At 39.5% G+C, this 20,956-nt stretch overlaps 1 protein-coding gene across 8 annotated transcripts in view; it reads left to right on the plus strand.

The window, feature by feature from the left end:
* HP1BP3 (heterochromatin protein 1 binding protein 3) overlaps positions 1 to 19,457 on the plus strand; it is a 36,698-nt gene extending 17,241 nt beyond the window's left edge. For 5 of the 8 annotated variants that reach the window (XM_059053347.2, XM_059053362.2, XM_059053329.2 and 2 more), the window contains 5 exons: positions 8,730 to 8,820; positions 13,505 to 13,664; positions 15,552 to 15,663; positions 17,084 to 17,197; positions 17,674 to 19,457. In XM_059053347.2, the coding sequence (XP_058909330.1) occupies positions 8,730 to 8,820; positions 13,505 to 13,664; positions 15,552 to 15,663; positions 17,084 to 17,197; positions 17,674 to 17,968 (772 nt within the window). In that variant the 3' untranslated portion in view covers positions 17,969 to 19,457. Of the gene's footprint in view, positions 1 to 8,729; positions 8,821 to 13,411; positions 13,665 to 15,551; positions 15,664 to 17,083; positions 17,198 to 17,673 lie in introns of all 8 variants that reach the window. The other 3 variants (XR_010837074.1, XR_010837077.1, XR_010837076.1) reach the window with 1 other exon arrangement.
* The last annotated feature ends 1,499 nt before the right edge of the window (positions 19,458 to 20,956 follow it).

A 20,956-nucleotide genomic window follows, 5' to 3' on the forward strand; every position in this document is an offset into this window, starting at 1 on the left:
ATAATATTTTCATCATTTAAACATTTAATGTAAAATTCTGAGAGAATTTTGGTAGTAATTCATTCGTAAAATAATTGGCACTTAAAAGCATCTAGACTGATTAGATTGTCACATGTGCTTGTGGATTCATGCAGACACATTGTTTAAATTTGTAATTCACAGAATTTGTGTTTTGAATGTGTTTGTGTAACATCTTTGTTATATTGACTTCTGGGAAATTGTGTTTAATCCAGAGTCCTTTCTACAGACAGTTTCTGTATTGGATGCACATTGTCCTGATACAGTTTAGTACTGGTATTTACTTTGGATTACTGAGGCATACAGTTAGAATTGCAGGGGTTTCAGCCCAGAAGCCACATTTTCAGAAGAGCACTTAGTGGTCTTCAGAGTGGCCAGTTAGTGAAAGTGCCAAAGAAAGGGGAATCATAGAAGCAGAAAATTTGAAATTAATATTCGGATTTTTTCATGCTTCTTATACCCTGATTATGAGCCACAGTTATAACTTTGGGTCCAATACGCATTGCTTGGCGCATTTAAAGATGGAAATACATTTCACTCTTATCTCTTTTTACTCTGTTTTTGGTGACTAGAGACTGTATCCTCCCCCAGCTTTTTCCTTTCCTTATGGTTCTACTTTACTTACATGAGACATGCTGGTGATTGCAGTGTAACTTTGCTCCATGTCTTTGGGAACGTGTCCTGTTGTCATCTTATGTTGAAACAAAATTTGCCCGAAAATAGGTGGGTTGTCAGCCCATAGATGATGATGAACCTGAAGACCTTTTCTTATTACCTTATTAAATAGTAACTTCTTTCTTTGAAGCTCTTTTTTCCTTTACTTTGATTTTCTCTACCACTGACTGTAGTGGAGTCCTGCCATACATATATTTAATGTGACAGTTTAGCCATACTTAACTCTTGACCAAACAAAAGAACAAGGAAAGTACAGTTTTTTTGGGGGGTGGGGGTAGGAGTTTATTTTACTAATTTATTTATTTTGGCTGTGTTGGGTCTTTGTTTCTGTGCGAGGGCTTTCTCTAGTTGTGGCAAGCAGGGGCCACTCTTCATTGTGGTGCGTGGGCCTCTCACTATCGCGGCCTCTCGTTGCGGAGCACAGGCTCCAGACGCACAGGCTCAGTAGTTGTGGGTCACGGGCCTAGTTGCTCTGTGGCATGTGGGATCCTCCCAGACCAGGGCTCGAACCCATGTCCCCTGCATTAGCAGGCAGATTCTCAACCACTGCGCCACCAGGGAAGCCCAAAAGTACAGTTTTAAAGTATGAGTTGTCCATCTATACTTGCTGCCTATAATTTCTCTCCTCTTACTTTGTCTTAAACCCACTACACTTTACCCTATTTTACCTGAAGTACTTCTTCCTGTCAGTGTCACTGAGGGCCTCCACGTTGCAAATTACAGTAGTCAGTTCATAGTCCTTGACTTACTTGCTGGTCTTTCTACAGCATTTGACACAGTTGATGGTTCCCACCTGCTTGAAACACTTTCTTCGCTTGCCTTTCAGAACACCACACCTTTCTGATTTACCTCCAGCTTCACTACCCACCCATTCTTTCTCAGCCTCCTAAGGATTCCTGATTTCCCATCTCCTGCCTCCTTAATGTACGAGTGCCCCATGGTTAGACCTTAGGCCTCTTGTCTTTTCTGTCCACATTCACTTTGAATGAATGGTAATTCTTTCCATTCTCAAAGCTTTAAATAGCACCTATACAATACTAGTATACAGGTATACAAATCTGGCCCATACCTCCCTCCTAACTCCACATTTATATATACAGACACCTATTTGACATCACCACTTGTGTGGCTACTTTTCACGTGTCCAGAACTAAACTCTTGATCTCGCCCGTCCCTCCTGCCCCATCTCTCCTGCCCCACCAGAAAGGCCCTGCACTTCCCATACCTCCTCCATCTCAGTTAGTAGCAATAACATCTTTTCAGTTGCTGAAGCCAAAAACCTTGGGTTTGTCCTGGTCTCTTTATCTCACACCTAAATGTAATCTATAAAAAATTACTGGGGCTTCCCTGGTGGCGCAGTGGTTGAGAATCCGCCTGCCGATGCAGGAGACACGGGTTCGTGCCCTGGTCCGGGAAGATCCCACATGCCGCGGAGCAACTAAGCCCGTGAGCCATGGCCGCTAGGCCTGTGCGTCCGGAGCCTGGGCTCCGCAACGGGAGAGGCCACAACAGTGAGAGGCCCGCATACCGCAAAAAAAAAAAAAAAAAAAAAAAATTACTTTGTCTTTAAAATGTTTTCATAAACAGACCTCTTTTCATTACCTTCACTATTTTCACTCTTTTCGAAGCCACCATCATCTTTCTCCCATGCCTCCCTCCCTTTCAGTCTGTTAACATAGCAGTGAGATTGAGACTTTTAAAATGTAAATTAGACCGTACCACCTTGCTGCTCAGACCTCCCAGTGGCTTCCCAACCACCTCACAGTTAAAAAGTTTAAAGCTAGAGTCTTTAAAATGGTCTACAAGACACTATACTTCCATTGCATCTCCAAGCTAATCTACTACTCTTCTCTCCCTTACTGGTCTCAGAGACTTCACGCTTGCTGTTCCCTTTGCCTGGGTGGTTTTCCCCCATAACCCACCTTGCTCACTTTTTCACTTCCTTTAAGTTTTTACTCTCGTATCATCACCACATGCCTGCCTTGATTACCGTACCATTTTTTAATTTTTTTTTTGCGGTATGCGGGCCTCTCACTGTTGTGGCCTCTCCCCGTTGCGGAGCACAGGCTCCGGACATGCAGCCTCAGCTTCCATGGCTCACAGGCCCAGCTGCTCCGCGGCATGTGGGATCTTCCTGGACTGGGGCACGAACCCATGTCCCCTTCATCGGCAGGCGGACTCTCAACCACTGCGCCACCAGGGAAACCCCGTACCATTTTTTAACATTTTATTTTGGAAATTTTCAAACATACACTTAAATGTAGAGAGAACATAACCATCATACTAACTCAATTCCTAACTAAATTAATAATTCCCTAACATTATCCAGTACCCAGGCCATGTTCAGATGTCCTCAGTTGTTTCCAAAATGACTTTTTACAGTTGGTTTTTTCAAGTCAGTATATCCAAACATGGTCCACTCATTGCATTTGGTTGATAGGACCATTTAACTTACATTTGCAACCTTTCCCTCCTCTCCCAGCGTGCAGAATTCTATTTCTCTGCCTTATTTTTCTCCATAGCACTCATCGTGTTCTAACATACTATGTATTCTATTTGCCTTTTTAAATTTTTTTTTATTTTTTGTTTATTTATTTTTTTTTTTGCAGTACGCGGGCATCTCACTGTTGTGGCCTCTCCCGTTGAGGAGCACAGGCTCCGGATGCGTAGGCTCAGCGGCCATGGCTCACGGGCCCAGCCGCTCCGCGGCATGTGGGATCTTCCCAGACCGGGGCACGAACCCGTATCCCTTGCATCAGCAGGTGGATTCTCAACCACTGCGCCACCAGGGAAGCCCTTATTTGCCTTTTTAAAATTACCTGTTTATCCCATTAAAATGGCAGATTTTTATATTGTTCACTTCTGTTTTTCCCAAGCCTAGCACACAGTACATGCTCAATAAGTTTTTTTTAAAAATTGACTTCAGTTAGGTTTTTTAAAATAAATTTATTTATTTATTTTTGGCTGTGTTGGGTCTTCGTTTCTGTGCGAGGGCTTTCTCTAGTTGCGGCGAGCAGGGGCCACTCTTCATCGCGGTGCACGGGCCTCTCACTATCACGGCCTCTCTTGTTGCAGAGCGCAGGCTCAGTAGTTGTGGCTCACGGGCCCAGTTGCTCTGCGGCATGTGGGATCTTCCCAGACTAGGGCTCAAACCCATGTCCCCTGCATTGGCAGGCAGACTCTCAACCACTGTGCCACCAGGGAAACCCCTCAATAAATATTAGTTGAATAAGTGAACTAATACGGGCACTTCACCTGGCCATTTTACTGAAGGAACTTTTGCCCTGGAGCATATGAGATGAGACATGAATTTCTGCTACCATACACTGGAGGCTGTAGAGCATTGTGGTAAAGAGCACAGACTTTGGAACCCTACCCTTATGTTTAAATCCTGAGTCTGTCATTTCTAGCCTTATATCTCTTTGTGTCTTGGTTTCCTCATTGATAAACAGTATATAAGTCATAGAGTTGTTAGGAACCTTAGTATGTGTTAAGTACTTAGAACAATGCCTGAGACTTCCCTGGTGGTCCAGTAGTGAAGACTGCGCTCCCAATGCAGGGGGCCAGAACTCGATCCCTGGTCAGGGAACTAGATCCCGAATGCTGCTGCCGCCAAGAGTCCACATGCCACAACATAAAATAAAAAAGATCCTGCATGCCGCAACAAAATTCCCACGTGCCACAGCTAAGACCTGGCACGGCCAAATAAATAAATAAAAAACAGTGCCTGGCACATAATAATAACTCACGTTATTATGTATAATAATAATACTAATAATGTTAATAATGTTAATGCTAATACTGTTAATAATGTATAATAATACTAATAATGTTAGTATTATTAGTCTCAATTCCAACGTAGTTCTCATGGTATGAGCATCACACCATACTAAATATGATTCTGATGTTTAAAGACAGTGTTTTTATGTAACATGGAAGTCACCTCCTTTATTTGTTAACAATGTTTTTTGCAACCCTAGAGAAAAAGGGGTATGTTGGCTTATTACATGGGCTTTGGGTTGGCCTCTAAGAAGGTGCTCTCAAAGGTAATTCTGTCATATGATATTAGAAATCAAATTTTAATGTCTAATCCTTGTGTATGGTGTAACTTCATCGTATTCTCTTTTATTTTTCTTTCTGTGCATACCGAAATATGAGCATAGCCCAAGATTCAATTTTACTCCCTATACTTTTCTCTAAACATATTAATTTCTTTGGCAATCCCTTAATTTCTTAACAGTTTAAACTCTTTAAGTAATTTCAAGAGTCTTTTGATCTTCTTAATTCTGTCCATGTGTTTCTAACAGATTGATGTAACTCTTAGATTCCTGCCACTCCCTCCCTTACCTTCCATTTGCTTTGTGCATTGCTTTCATTTTTCTCTCTCAGTGCAGACTAACTTTCTCCACAGTTGAAAAACATAGCCACCAACAATCACTCACTATTCCCTGCTTTCTAATTAAACTGGCCTATTCATCTTATTTTTAAAAAGAAAAGCTTGTTACAATAAATATAAAAATTTGTTATTATAAACAAATTTGTATAAAATAAATTTGTATAGGGCTTTAAAAAAGTTTGCATTGTTTTCTGTAATTCTCAAAATAGACTTAAAATAGGTATTCCCACCTCAATTTTGCTGATAAAAAATCTTACCCTGGGTTACCTGGCTATATTCACTGGTGAAAGCAGAACTTTATTTCATTTTTCTGTTATAACCTCTAGCTTTTTCCACTGTCCAGGGCTGTCTTATATTGGAAAGTGCAGGCCTACCTAGCATAGTAAGTAAAAATGCAAAGTCTGGAATCAGACTGCTCGCATTTATAACCTGGTTCTTCCACGGCCTGGCTATGTGACCTGGGAGAAATGACTTAATTTTTCTGTCACTTAACTTTTCCCATTCAGTAAAGTATGGGCAATAGTAGTACCCATTTCTTGGGGTTGTTGTATTCTCTTGTTTATTCCACACATGTAAAACATTTACAGCAGCACTTAATTAGCACCATCATAAGTACAGAATGGTGTGATACAGACTAGAATTTTTCAGAAAAAGGAGATGTGCCTGGGAGTTAGCAGTGAGTTAAAAAATGGGGATTGATTGGGCCCCATCCAGTCAAGATGAGGATCCAGTCGGGTCCCATCCCATTGAGATGGGTCTAGAGAATGTGTAGAATTTAGATGGGATGGTAGAGTAGAGAAGGCATCTTAAAGGAGCTTCATGAGAAAATGTCAGAGGCAGGAGTTGGCATTCTTTTTGGGAAACGGAAAGAAGCCTGCGTCTGACTGGATCTAGACTAACAAGGGCTGCTGTCACCAGGCCATGGAAAGCTTTGAAGCTGGGTGGAAGCATTAAGAGCTGACACCTGATCAACTGAGTAACATATTAAAGGAGGCCTTTATAGGCTTATTGACCTTATAGTGGTGTGCACTATGGAAACAGCAGCACAGTGCCCAGAAGGGAGACCACGGTGGCTTGTACTAAGGTTATAACAGTGATGAGAGAGAAAGGGCCAATCTGAGAAGCTTTGAAGCACTTGGTAAGTGAGGTTTTACCTGAAGGTAGGAGTGAGTGATAGAACTGTGAGATTTCTAAAGGCCCAGGATAAGGTGTATGCTAAGGTAGTGATTGGTATTGCTGAGAAAACAAAAATGTTAAGGGAACTGATTTAACTGATAACTCATTCCTGAAGCATTTGAACCTTCGTTAAGAAGAAGACTCTACGCAAAAAAAAAAAAGCGGGGGGGGGGGGGCTTCCCTGGTGGCGCAGTGGTTGAGAGTCCGCCTGCCGATGCAGGGGACATGGGTTCGTGCCCCGGTCCGGGAAGATCCCACATACTGTGGAGCGGCTGGGTCCGTGAGCCATGGCCGCTGAGCCTGCGCGTCCAGAGCCTTTGCGCCGCAACAGGAGAGACCACAACAGTGAGAGGCCCGTGTACCACACACACACACAAAAAAAGACGACGACTCTTCTCAGGGAATTCCCTGGCGGTCCAGAGGTTAAGACTCCAAGCTTTCACTGCCAAGGGCCTGGGTTCGATCCCTGGTCAAGGAACTAAGATCCCGCAGGCATTGCGGCATGGCCAAAAAGAAAAAAAGAAGATTCTTCTCAGATTAGTTGTTTAATTTGATACAGGAGACTAGGGTTTCAGTGTTTAACTTAAGCTGTATGATGCTCCATTGGAATCTGACTTACAGAGCAACTAATAGTAAAATTGTTTGACAGTTAAATCATTCCTTCAGTTGTGTTCCCAAAGCTCTATGTACATACTTCAACCCTGAACCTTATCATTCTCTACCATAATTATTATATACTCATCATCTCTTAAATTCTTTGAGTTTAGTGACTAGATCTAAGTGTTTATTCCTGCATAACCATAATGAATACTCAGTAAATACTTGTGGAGTGAATGACTTTGAGTGTGTTTTGGGTTAGGGCATAAATCCTATTGGTCCTGAATGGAATAGCACTGGCTTAGAAATACTTGGATTGTGATTTGGCAGAGAGGGAGTTTCTTCATTTGGAGTATCAGGATGTACAGGATTTGATAGCATGGTTTCTGCTCTTTAGCATCCTGTTAGAACAGGGGATCCCCTCCACCCTTCCGCCCCAAACATGTGGATAATGTAAATTAATAACTCTAGTGTCAGCTCAGGCTGTAATGCTTAGTGGTTAGAGAAAAGATTCAAAATTTCCTCTCCAAACAAAAGTATCAAAGCTCGATAAAGCATCTCAAGTGGTAATAGTTTGGCCCTCATCATTCTGCCCCTCATTGGGCTGCCAAGTTGTTCATCTTTTCAACTTAACTTATCAAGTAATCAGTTTCAAAGAAGTCTCATGATTTTCTGCTCCTTGAGTGCTATTCTAGTAATTCTGGGGAGGTGTGGCAAAACACATCTCTTAACTTTGGGGTTACGATTAACCCTTTCTTCACATGTCCTGTCGTTGGCCTGGGTGTATAGCTTTCCATTTTGTCTTGTTCCATACCACAGACCCCTTTAAGCCCTAAGTCAACTTGATTGATTTCTCCCTGCACCTGACATTCTTCACCCACCGTGCAGACCATTGCTCCTTGACAGAGCAGCTTTTGCCTCAACACTTTGTTCTTATGTGCGTGTTTTGTTTTTGTTTTAATATATTTTATTTACTTTTATTTTTTGGCTGTGTCAGGCCTCGGTTGCAGCACACGGGCTTCTCTCTAGTTGTGATGTGCAGGTTTTCTCTCTCTAGCGTGGCGTGCAGGCTCCAGAGTGTGTGGACTCTAGTTTGTGGCACACGGTCTCTCTCATTGAGGCGCACCGGCTCAGTAGTTGTGGCACCCGGGCTTAGTTGTGGCATGTGGGATCTTAGTTCCCGGACCAGGGATCAAACCTGCATCCCCTACATTGGAAGGCAAATTCTTTACCACTGGACCACCAGGGAATTCCTGTTCTTATGTTTTTAATGATATTCAATTTCTTCTTGCCTGCCATTTGGTTTTGATGACCTAGTTTTTTGTTTTTGTTTTTGCTTTTTTTTAATACAACCCTCTTAAGGCAGAGATACTATGTTAAAAACAACCTATTTTCTTTCTCAGGGAATTGTGTTTTATTAGGCTGACTTTAGATACTGGTTTGTAAAAAACAACTGCATTTTTTGTTAATGTGCATATACTTTTAAAAAATCAGGAATTTTGCCACAGAGAATATCAGAATTAGATGGGACTTTAAAGATACCCATTCTTTGCTTGATTACAAAGTTTGGTTGCTATTGTAGTCTGATGGTAAAAAAGAGGCTTTTGGAGTGCCCTGGCAAGTTGGAAATTGGTTCTGTATGGTTCATGGTTGTGTATGTACAGGTAATGACTTAGCTTCTTTGCTTGAAGAGAAAAGAAATACCACTTATTAAGGGTGCCAACAATTTATTACTTTACTGTTTTAACAAAGTACTACACATATAATAGGAATCAGAACTTTAGTTCTTTAGAATAACCCTGGTTCTGTTTTTTTCATATCTTACCTTCATTAATATATTTATTGTTATTTTATGTTTTCTCTGCAGGCCTCAGCTGTTGAAGAATGCTCTACAGAGAGCAGTAGAAAGAGGCCAGTTAGAACAAATAACTGGCAAAGGTGCTTCTGGGACATTCCAGGTTAGAGGCTAAAAAGGCTTGCTTGTAGAGAAGTAGTTCTCAAAAGTTGTGGTTTCAGGACCTCCTTATACTCCAAAAATGTATTGAGGGCCCCAAGAGCTTTTGTTTATGTGGGTTATGCATATCAGTATTTACCATATTAGAAATTACAGCTGAGGAAAATTTAAAATATTAATTCATTTTGAAAATAATAAACCCATTGCATGTAACATAAACAACACTTTTTATGAAAACCGTATTTCCCATGGGACTTCCCTGGAGGTCCAGTGGTTAAGGCTTTGTGTTCCCAATGCAGGGGATATGGGTTTGATCCCTGGTCGGGGAACTAGGATTCTGCATATGCCACGTGGCACGACCAAAAAAACCCCTGTATTTCTCAAAATAAAAAAAATTTTAATGAGAAGAGGGTTACTATCTATTACATTTTTACAAAAGTCTTTACTGGCTAGCTTAATAGAAGACAGCTGGTATCTGTTTTAATACATTTGGGGTTACATCTATGAAGAAAATCCAGCTCACACAGGAGTGCAGTTAGATAAATGTGGAGTATTTTAAGATAATTTTCACATAGAGGTTGGTACTATTCTTTAATAGTATACCAAAACTCAACAAATGATAGTTTTTTGTAATAGCTTTATTGAAGTATGATTTATACACTATAAGATACAATCATTTTATGTTACAATGTATAATTCAGTGATTCTTAGTTAATTTACAGTATTGTATAACCATCACCACCATCCAATTTTAGAGCATTTCCATCACCCAAAAAAGAACTCTTGGGCCCGTTTGCATCACTCCCTGTTCCCATCCCCCATCCAAGCTGTTGATCTATTTTTTCTCTGTATAGATTTGCCTTTTTACATATTTCATGTAGGTAAAATCATACATTATGTGGTCTTTCGTGTCTGACGTCTTTCACTTAGCATAATATTGTTTTAGGTTTATCCATGTTGCAGCATGAATCAGTACTTTCATTCCTTTCATTGCCAAATAGTATTCCACTGTACAGACCTGACACACTTTGTTTATCCATTCACAAGTTGGGTTATTTCTACTTTTTAGCTATTATGGTTAATGTTGCCTGTGAACGTTTATGTCCAAATCTTTGTGCAGATATACATTTTTATTTCCCTCGGGTATATAAGTAGGAGTGTGGACTTCCTGGACTATATGGTAAATTTGTTTTAAGAAACTGCCCAAGTGGCTGCATCATTTTGCATTCCCACCAGCAACGTATGTACAAGGGTTCCAGTTTCTCCTTATCTTTGCCAACATGTTTATTTGTCTTTTTAAAATTATAGCCATACTAGTGAATATAAAGTGGTGTCTCATGGTTTTGGTTGGCACTCCCCTGAGACTACTGATGTTGACCATTTTTTCATGTGCTTAATGGACATTTATTTATCATCTTTGGTAAATATCTATTCAAATCTTTGGTCTGTTTTTTAAATTGAGCTATTTGTCTTATTGAGTTAGTTACAAGTTCCTCATCAGATATATGACTTTAAAATATTTTCTCCTAAACCCGTGCTTTCACTTTCTTAATGGTGCCTTTTGAAGCACAAGTGTTTAATTTTTATGAAGTCCAGTTTATCATTTTTTTTAATTGCTTGTACTATTGGTGACATATCTAATAAATTATTGCCTAGCTTAAGATCAGGAAGATTTACTCCTATTTTTTCTTTTAAGAGTTTTATGGCTTTAGCTCTTACATTTAGGTCTGTGATCCATTTTGAGTTAAGTTTTGTTTATGGTGTGAAGTTGGGATTATAAATTCATGTTTTTGCATGTGGACATCCAATTGTTCCAAAACCATTTATTGAAAAGACTGTCCCTTTCTCACTGAATTGCCTTGGTGCCTTTATCAAAACTTAATTGACCATGAGTGTAAGGGTTTATTTCTGGATTCAGTTCTGTTCCATTGATCTGTATGTGAGTCCTCATGCCATGATCACGCTGTCTTGATGACTGTAGCTTTGTAGTAAGTTTTGAAGTTGGGAAATATAAGTCCTCAACTTTTTCTTTTTCAAAATTATTTTGACTATTCTGGATCTTGTGCATTTCCATATGAATTTTAGGATTCACTTGTCAATTTTCACAAAAAAATCCAGCTAGGGTTTTGGTAGAGATCGAATTGAACCTATAGATCAATTTGGGAAGAATCACTGTCTTTACAATGTTGAGTTTTCCTATCCATGGACATTCACTGTCTCTTCATTTATTTAGATCTTTAACTTCTCTCAGCAGTGTTTTGTAGTTTTCAGTGTACAGGTCTTATATTTCTTTTGTTAAATTTATTCCTAAGTATTTTACTCTTTCTCCATGCTATTGTGAATGGAATTTTCTTTTTTTCATTTTCAGATTGCTCATTGCTAGCCTATAGAAATACAGTTGGTTTGTCTTTTGATCTTGTATCCTGTGACTTGCTGAACTCATTTACTAGTTCTAGAGTGTTTTTTTTCTATAATTTTTTTTAACTTTTATTTTATTTTTGACTGCTTTGTGTCTTCGTTACTGCATGTGGGCTTTCTGTAGTTATGGTGAGCGGGGGCTACTCCTCATTGTGGTGACGGGCTTCTCATTGGGGTGGCTTCTCTTGTTGTGGAGCACGGGCTCTAGGCGCACGGGCTTCAGTAATTGTGGTGCATGGGCTTAGTTGCTTCCCGGCATGTGGGATCCTCCTGGACCAGGGCTCGAACCCGTGTCCCCTGCATTAGCAGGCAGATTGGTAACCACTGCACCACCAAGGAAGCCCAGTTCTAGAGGTTTTTGTAGGTTCCTTGGGATTTTGGGGTGGATTCCCTAGGATTTTCTACATACAGGATAATGTCATCTTCAAATAGACCATTTTACTTCTTCCTTTCGAATCTGGATGTCTTTTTTTTTTTTTTCCTCCATGCCTGATTGCACTGGATAGAACCTCCAGTACAGTGATGAGAGTAGATGTCTTCGTCTTTTTACCCATCTTAAAGGGAAAACATTCATTCTTTCACGGTTAAAGCTGTGGGTTTTTCATAGATGCCTATTATCAGATTGAGAAAGTTCTCTTCTATTACTAGTTTGTTGGAAGTTTATTATGAATGGCTGTTGGATTTGTCAAATGCTTTTTCTAAAACTCTTGAGGTGATCATATGGCTTTTGTCCTTTATTCTGTAAATATGATATTACATTAATTGATTTTGTGGTATTAAAGTATGTTAAAGGTGCCATGTGGAACCTGAAACCGTATCAATGAACTCATTGTACTCTGTTACCTTAAAATCCTTTGGTCTGTCTTGAACTTTGAGTGTATCTTTTAACCATAATTTTATCACTTGGTCATTTAAAGAATAGTAGTTCATTGAATTATGCAGTTTTTAAAATATTGGCACATTTCATCAAACAGTAACAAAACTCATATCATTAATCACCCACTGATCTCATCAGAACAGCGTTTAAGTATTGGGAAATTGTTGTGCTCATGATGGTAGTTACAAGTTTTCCACAATTTAAATTTTCTCTTGAAAAGTTGCACTTATTGTTGGCAACAAATATTCTTAGTTGTTTTCCTTGATATGATGGGCTCACTTAATTCATTTTCAAGAAAATGTCTACCAGATACCCAAGTCTGATTAACCATAGTTTATTTTATCTGTTAATTGTTCCTTCAGATAAAAAGGATATTCCATGAAAAATGCAGCTAATTCAGCTCACAGCTCAATCACTAGGTGCTTTTCCTTGAGACTACCACCATCCCTCCAGATGCAGCTGACATGCTTTATAAATTCTTCTCACTTTGCCCCATCAAAGTATCAAAAAGACATGCATTGGAGTTGAGATTTAATAAAATCATTTTTATATCAAGGACATTCCTAAGTGAAACTGGGTGTTTTTTTTTTTTTTTTTTTTCTTTTAACCATAAGCATATAGCAGTAAAGAATGTAGTAACTACTGGTACATTTCTGTGCCTCCACAGGTAGCAGTGGTTTTACCCATCATTGTTTTTCCACCATTAGTGCAAATGTCATCACAGTGAAAAAGGCAAATCACATCTTAGTATTATTATGAAAATAGTTTTAACTTTGCAGATCCTCTGAAGGGATCTCAGGAACCCCAGGGGGGTTTGTGGACCTTCTTTTGAGACACACTATTGTAGACCATACCTCAGTTTGTCCTATAACCTTTTTGCTTATTGGTGCTAACCTTTGTTCCCCAGCCTTTTGTCCTTGAAATGTGCTATCTAATTTTCTTTTGTATGATACCCTAAATATTTATCAAACTTTTCCTTTGCTCCTTTCCTTACAGGATTAAAAAGGCTATTTATTATTTTTATAAATACTCCATTTTTCAGATTCAGAAAAAAGGAAATACCCTCAAAAGTATTAATTTATTGGGGTCATAACAAGTTAACCTCCTTATTGGAGTAGAGCTGTCACTCTCTTTGGGTTAGGTTGGCTTTTGCTATTTTCAGTTGGATGGAGGGGTGGATAGAAGGAGAAAATATCCCTAGGAGGGTTGGGACTCCTCAGTTAGGTTGAATACCTGAAGAGTGGGAAGAGAAAGTCCCTAACCTGACAATTTATTGTAAAACATATCTGTGCTAATGCAGGAACTCCGACCCACCTGGTGCAGAGGAGTCTTGTCTTGACCTGCTTTGGGAGAGTGTTGTCTTGATGCTTTTCTCTTCCTCCTTGGAAAACAGCTGAAGAAATCAGGGGAGAAACCCCTGCTTGGTGGAAGCCTGATGGAATATGCAATCTTGTCTGCAATTGCTGCCATGAATGAGCCGAAGACCTGCTCCACCACTGCTCTGAAGAAGTATGTCCTGGAGAACCACCCAGGGACCAATTCTAACTATCAAAGTAAGACTCAGAGTTGAGCACATTTAACAGGGATCCAGGGGGTTGTCTTATGAAAGGATCCCTAGCGATCATGCTGTTAATGATAAAGCACTAACTACTGACTAAAAACCAAGAGGGAACAAACAACTTTACAAACTTATTTATTATTTACAAGAAAATAATCAAGACTTAGCCTTGATTTACAGTGTCTGCTGAGGATCAGAATTTGATTTTACTTTGCTGTAAAGATTTCTCTGATATTTATTTTTATTGTAATAGAGACAAATTTCTAGGTTCGAAACACCTCTCAAGTATAGTATCTTTTCACCTACTTCTGAATGTTTACCAGAACATCTAATATCACCCTGAATCCAAGCCATTGTTTTAAAATACTTACCACTTCAGTTATTTCTTATTGACTTAAGCCCTAAACAGAAAATACTTTTTTTCAGTAAAGTATATTGACCCTGTCAGGTGGTGATTTGAGATTAGAAACCTTGCCTTAGCAGCATTATCACATACAGATTAGTGAGAGTGTATATTTTCTCAGTGAACTATGAGAGTAGGCACAGTGGTGTAGGGTGAGGAATATGAAAATTAAGTAACAGAAAATGCAAACTAGAATATATTGTTTTAAATGAAAAGCTAATTTTGAAGTCTTTTTAAAAAAATAAATTTATTTATTTATTTATTTTTGGCTGCATTGGGTCTTCGTTGCTGCACGCAGGCTTTCTCTAGTTGCAGTGAGCGGGGGCTGCTCTTCGTTGCGGTGCGCGGGCTTCTCATTGTGGTGACTTCTCTCGTTGCGGAGCACAGGCTCTAAGCACGCAGGCTTCAGTAGTCGTGGCTCGCAGCCTCTAGAGCGCAGGCTCAGTAGTTGTGGTACACACGGGCTTAGCTGCTCCACAGCATGTGGGATCTTCCCAGACCAGGACTCAAACCCGTGTGCATTGGCAAGTGGATTCTTAACCACTGCGGCACCAGGGAAGCCCCTGTATGGCTGTTTTTTCTCTTCCTTTACTTAAGATATATAATGTGTTTAATTGTACATATTGACCCTGTAGATTATTCTGTGGTTTTTCTCTTTTGACCAAGTGTTAGAAGATGAATTTGGTTATTAACCTTTTCAGTGTCACTAATAATTTTGGCAGCTATTTATTTGGACACTGAATCACTATAAAGTGTATTTTTATGTGTTTTTTTGTTTGTTTGTTTGTTTTTTGTGGTACGCGGGCCTCTCACTGTTGTGGCCTCTCCCGTTGCGGAGCACAGGCTCCGGACGCACAGGATCAGCGGCCACAGCTCAAGGGGCCTAGCCGCTCCGCGGCGTGTGGGATCTTCCCGGACCAGGGCACGAACCTGTGTCCCCTGCATCAGCAGGCGGACTCTCAACCACTGCGCCACCAGGGAAGCCCTGTGTGTTTTTATATGAAAGATGAGAACTGGTGAGGCCTTTAGGAGCCGTGATATTGTTTTGTTACTGTTTGCTGATTCTTGAGAAGTTGGTTTTCTCTTTATAGATAATCCTTCTAAATGCTTATCAGTACTTATAGGCACTCAGTAGATGTTCAAATGAATAGAAATGAGAGATTGAGTTTTAAGTTGGCTATTAACCATTTATGTGCGACTATAGGGCAAGTCATTAGCCACCCTTGGCTACTATTCCACTTTCTGTGCAATGAGGAATTTGGCACAATGGTCTGTAAAGTCTCTTCCCATTATAATTTAACTCTTTCCAAATTTATGGACACTTAATAATAATTTAGTGAATTAGTTAAAAATCCCTGTGACCACAAAGGATTCACTTAGCACATGTCAGGACAATAAATTGATGTATAACTGATTGTGGTTGAGGGAATTATCAAATGTGAATAAAGTACTTTCTTCATTTCTGAATTTATTGTTCAGTGCATTTGCTGAAGAAAACCCTACAGAGATGCGAAAAGAATGGGTGGATGGAACAGATTTCTGGTAAAGGATTCAGTGGCACCTTCCAGCTCTGTTTTCCCTATTACCCCAGGTAAGCACCTAGCCCATAATGTGAAGTATTGGTCATTGAAAATTTAAAATCTGACTCCAGATTATAGGTTTGGCTTAACTTATTTTGCCCTTAACACTGAACTGAATATACTTGAAAATAAAGACTACTTAAGGCAGTATTGTTTTAGAGCTGAAGGTTTTCATATAAGAACAGGGGGATTGGGGCTATCCTGCTGGAACTTATTGTTAGGCACGTGTTCCTGAAATCAAGCGTTGAATTCTTTGAGATCCTTGGCCAGTCATTTAGATGTTCATTCCTTCTAATAAAGAATAAAGTACATAGTAATGACAGGAAGATTATTAGAGGATTATATATGTTTTAATGGTCCAGCACCAAGTAGGGAGAGCATTGGCTACTTCTAAAAATCCTAATCTTCCTCTTCATACTATAGAGACAAGGCTATTTATTTGAAAACTTGTCTCTTATACATATCTTTTTTTGGCGGTATGCGGGCCTCTCACTGTTGTGGCCTCTCCCGTTGCGGAGCACAGGCTCAGCGGCCATGGCTCACGGGCCTAGCTGCTCCGTGGCATGTGGGATCTTCCCGGACTGGGGCACGAACCCGTGTCCCCTGCATCAGCAGGCGGACTCTCAACCACTGTGCCACCAGGGAAGCCCTCTTATACATATCTTATTTATTCATTTAACCAAAAAAATATATTGAGCACCTCCTATGGACCAAGCATTTTTCTGTGTACCTGTGCTTTCGCCTTCTTACACTTTCGTTTCTAGTAAAGTGCCATGACATGTACCACTAAAACCTATTTCAGCAGCATAGTGTAGCTTTCTTATATTGTTCTTTGTGCATAAACATAAGTGTATATTATTTGAGTTTTTCAAATGTTTAAATATTCTAAAAATCTTAGTCATGCACGTACAGTGTTATAATTTAAGGACTTATTAATCAGTGGGATCAAGTTTTCTACCATTAAGGACAAAGAAAATTTAGAATATCCTTGCTGAATTTCTCAAAAACTTTGAAGAGATTCAGGCTTTATGACACTTTTGAGGTCTTTTGCCAGTATCATAAAGGCAAAAAATATATACTGCTGTGTAGGCTGTTCACTGCTGTATAGACCATTCACTGCTATATATTCAATGGCTGATAACAGTGCCAAACACATGTCAGGAGCTTAAGTAATTGTTTACTAAATAAATGATGGAAGTATCAGTTTTATTAAATGGAGGGAGGAAGGGAATAAGGTATGGTCTGGGACTTTTATAGATTTGTCATAACTTCATATGTTTGTTCAAAATAGGTTAAATTGTACCTGATATTTGTAACATAACTGGGGAGGGTGGGAGGAAGTGGGTCACGTCCAGGGAACAGCATATCTAGGTTCACATTCTTTTCCTTGTCCTGATGGGACTTCTCTTTACCTTTTTTTTTTCTTACTAGCCCAGGAGTTCTATTTCCAAAGAAAGAGCCAGATGATTCTAAAGATGAGGATGAAGATGAGGATGAGTCATCAGAGGAGGACTCTGAGGATGAAGAGCCACCACCTAAGAGAAGGTGGGGACGTGTGGAAAACCCTTCTTAGAGCTGAAAATGACAGCACTGGGAGAGGCTGTGAAAAGTGTTGTAACAGTTCAGGATCCTTCTCAGATTCTTTGTCTAACATTTGAATTTGTCTTGTTCTTGAGCATTTAGAGGCTCTAAACTTGTGAAACACTGTGAATATGTAATTACTCTTTGGTCAAACCTCTGTGTGTGTGTGTGTGTCTCCATAGTTTGTCTGGTTATTTGAAGAAAAAGAATTCCATATTTTTCTAGGAAAAGCATGGAATTATGTGTAGACTTCAGGAATTGGTTGAGTTTTTATACAATTTTAGTAAAGCCTTTAGGTAAAAAGTAATAACCCACGTTCCTCTTCTTAACCTAGGTGACTTCTACCTGTGCTATTTCTTTTTTGGCAAAGTATCTGGTCATCCTGGTGAAGTGAATCTCTCAAGTACTAAGTAATTGCCTTTGCTCTTTGGTTGTCACAGGTTGCAGAAGAAAACCCCAGCCAAGTCGCCAGGGAAGGCTGCATCCATGAAGCAGAGAGGGTCCAAGCCTGCACCTAAAGTCCCAGCTGCCCAGCGAGGGAAAGCTAGGCCCCTGCCCAAGAAAGCCCCTCCTAAGGCCAAAACTCCTGCCAAGAAAGCCAGACCCTCACCCCCAGTCATCAAAAAACCTAGTGGTAGCTCTTCAAAGAAGCCTGCGACCAGTGTGAGAAAGGAAGTGAAACTGCCTGGCAAGGGCAAATCCACCATGAAGAAATCTTTCAAAGCAAAAAAGTAAATTTTATAGGAAAAAAGGGTATCATGATGAAATTCAAAATCTTATTTTCTAAGGTCAGTGTGCATTTGTTTTAGTTTGATGCTTTTAAAATTACATTTTTTTCCTCTCCTATGAACATTATGGGGAGGGAATATAAATAAACCAGTTTAGCCATTTGTTAGCTTTAGGTGCTCTTCTTGGTGCCTGCCCCTCCCCCTGCAACCCTCCCTCCCAGTCATTTTAATTTCTGCGATAATTCTGGACTTCCCTGAACTGTATAATCTATACTTGTCCTTTTTTCTCCCCCCACCCCAACCCTCTTTCTTTTTTTATGGTCAGCTTTGGCTTTTTTTTTTTTTCCCCTTTCTGGTTTTATCTAAACAGTTGCAAAGATTTTTATATTTGTTAGAAAGCATCAAGAATGGGATGCTAGTCAGGTGCTGGCAGTAAAAAGGAGGCAGTACAGCACTGACTGACTCATAAAGCCTCCTGCCTGGAGACTTCAGTTATAGCTCTAATAACTCATCTTATTTATAAAACCACTCCACTAGCCCCTTCTCTCCAGCTATAAACACAGAGATGTCTTAGCTTTGGGAATAGGCCAAAAACATGATCTCATTCAATTCTGAAGATGCACGGCTCCTTTGGGCCCCTTTTCACGTTGAGCAATTTCTAGGTATTTTTCATTGGCCCCTGGGCATTGCATCCCTCAATAGCAAGCACAAGATCTCTCCACCACCTGTTATTTGACTGAAGGGGAAATAGAGGAACACACTGAATTTGTGATTTCTGGTGTTACCTGTGTTACCAAAAATCAGAACATAAAATCTTCTTGATCAGATGTTTAAATATATTTTTTAATATTTGGAGCATGAGTTGTCACTTCCTCTTTGCCTTTTTTATAAGGAAATGTTGGAGAGTTACACCATTGCTAATGTAGAAATGTTAAGTGGAAAAACATACAATTTGCTAAAATAAACTGTGGGTTTTTTCCCCTTCTTTCTTTCCATAGCACTTTTGATAACAAGCAAGTGGCTTCCTTTTTGAGTTATTTAAAAAGAGAAAAGAAAAAACAAATGAAGCCCGACTACCTAACCCTTTCTTATTTGTATTTGTTTTAGTATTGTGAAGTTGTGTTTAATAGCACTAGCTTTCTAAGAAATACTGATTTCTGGTTATCATTTATCTTCCCTGTGGCACTTGACATTTTAATTGTCTTAAACTTTTTGGTGTACATCTTCTGGCCCCTTGAGTGCTGCCAGAGGCAAAGGATGTTTGTTTAATTCATTCCATTTGCATTGTCTCCTGGGATCCCATTTGCAGCCTAAAGTGTGGCTGGGAATTGGACTTGAGAAGATTGGCTTGAATTAGATCCATAATCATGTGTGATCCCATCATGAGTTTATTGGAATTTGTGTTGCATGTAAGGCAATCTTTCCTGTTGTAAATCTTCCTTTTTTTATGTACATATATTTTGAAAAATATGAATAAACATGAAATTTTAAAAGCTGCTGAACTGTAGCTTATATTTAAAAGTTTCCAGTATATCCTCTGAAGTAGCCATAAGTGTTACACTTACTTTGAGTCTTTTCCACTCCACTCCTTGCATTAGCCACCATTTTCTGTTTAAATACAAGCTCCAGTTTATTTGCTTTTTGAATTTTTATATGGATGGTAAATGTTTCTAACTACATTGAGCCTGATTATTTAATGCATAAGAGATTTTTAAAAATTTTGTATTTTATTAAGGTCCTTGTTTTCAAGATCATAAATTCCAGTTTTTCATGTTTAATGTCTACATATGTCCTTGGACTAGAAAAATACAGCACTGCAAAAGAATTGATAAACCCTAGAGACCTAATTCTAATTTTCTGTTATGCTATTTAGCAGGTAATAATTCTTAATAGTACAGTTGTTAGGAACCTGTGCTAAGAATACTCTTCTGGAATCAAAAGTGGCAGGATTTTGGTTGGTTTCTGTGTTTTATGATATTTTATTTTAAAAAGAAGGCCTGAACAGTCACCTGGTGGCTATGTTGTATATCAGGTACTCCACCATAGAGTGAGACACTTAGATCATTTAAGGTCCCTTCCTACCCTGGCACTCTTAAATTCACAGAATTCAGGTAAGGACAAAACTGTCTGTGCTTTCAGCATGGGAAAAGACAAAAGGGCCATTGCACTCTTCCAGGGAAAATCCTCAGCTGTCAAAGACATGCACCTTCCTGACATTGAGACAAAAAGATGTTTGGGTTTTTTCCCTTCCAGCCATTCTCAAGGAGCAGAACACAATTTTTACTTCCATGTTACAGAAAGGAAAACAGCACACCCAAGAGATAACCCAGCAATTCTTTGTGTGGATCAGTGGCTTCAGTACTCTCTGTTAGTGGCTTTTAGTGAGCTCAGCTACAGTGTTTCGTATGTCCTTAAACCACCTACAAACTGCCTTTGATAAATGAACTCACAAAGTGCTGGGAGAGAGATTGTTGGCTTCTTAAAGCTCAAATGAGAAAGAAGAGATATACCACTGCAGGAAGGGTGGAGTCCTTTCCTTAGTGATGTGACAAAAGCATTCAACACAGGTAGAAATCTATCCTAACCATCCATGCAGATTTAACTAAAGGAGGCCTGGTCCAGTCATGTCTATTGCCTATAACTAACAGGAAAATTACTTGGAAACAAGAGCTAGGTAATATACTAATACCTTTGATGTTTTTTCCATCGTTGCTCTTTTATAAAATTTTGTCAGCCCCAGGAAAGGCTTGCTAACCTATCCTTACACCTGCTTTATTTATTTATTTTTAAATTTTTATTTATTTATTTATTTTTGGCTGCTTTGGGTCTTCATTGCTGTGCATGGGTTTTTCTAGTTGTGGTGAGCAGGGGTTACTCTTCATTGTGTTGTGCGGGCTTCTCATTGCAGTGGCTTCTCGTTGCAGAGCACGGGCTCTGGGCGCACGGGCTTCAGTGGTTGTGGTGTGTGGGCTCAGTAGTTATGGCTTGCAGGCTC

This window comes from Kogia breviceps, chromosome 1, assembly GCF_026419965.1.
Source record: "Kogia breviceps isolate mKogBre1 chromosome 1, mKogBre1 haplotype 1, whole genome shotgun sequence".
Lineage (NCBI taxonomy): Eukaryota > Metazoa > Chordata > Mammalia > Artiodactyla > Physeteridae > Kogia > Kogia breviceps.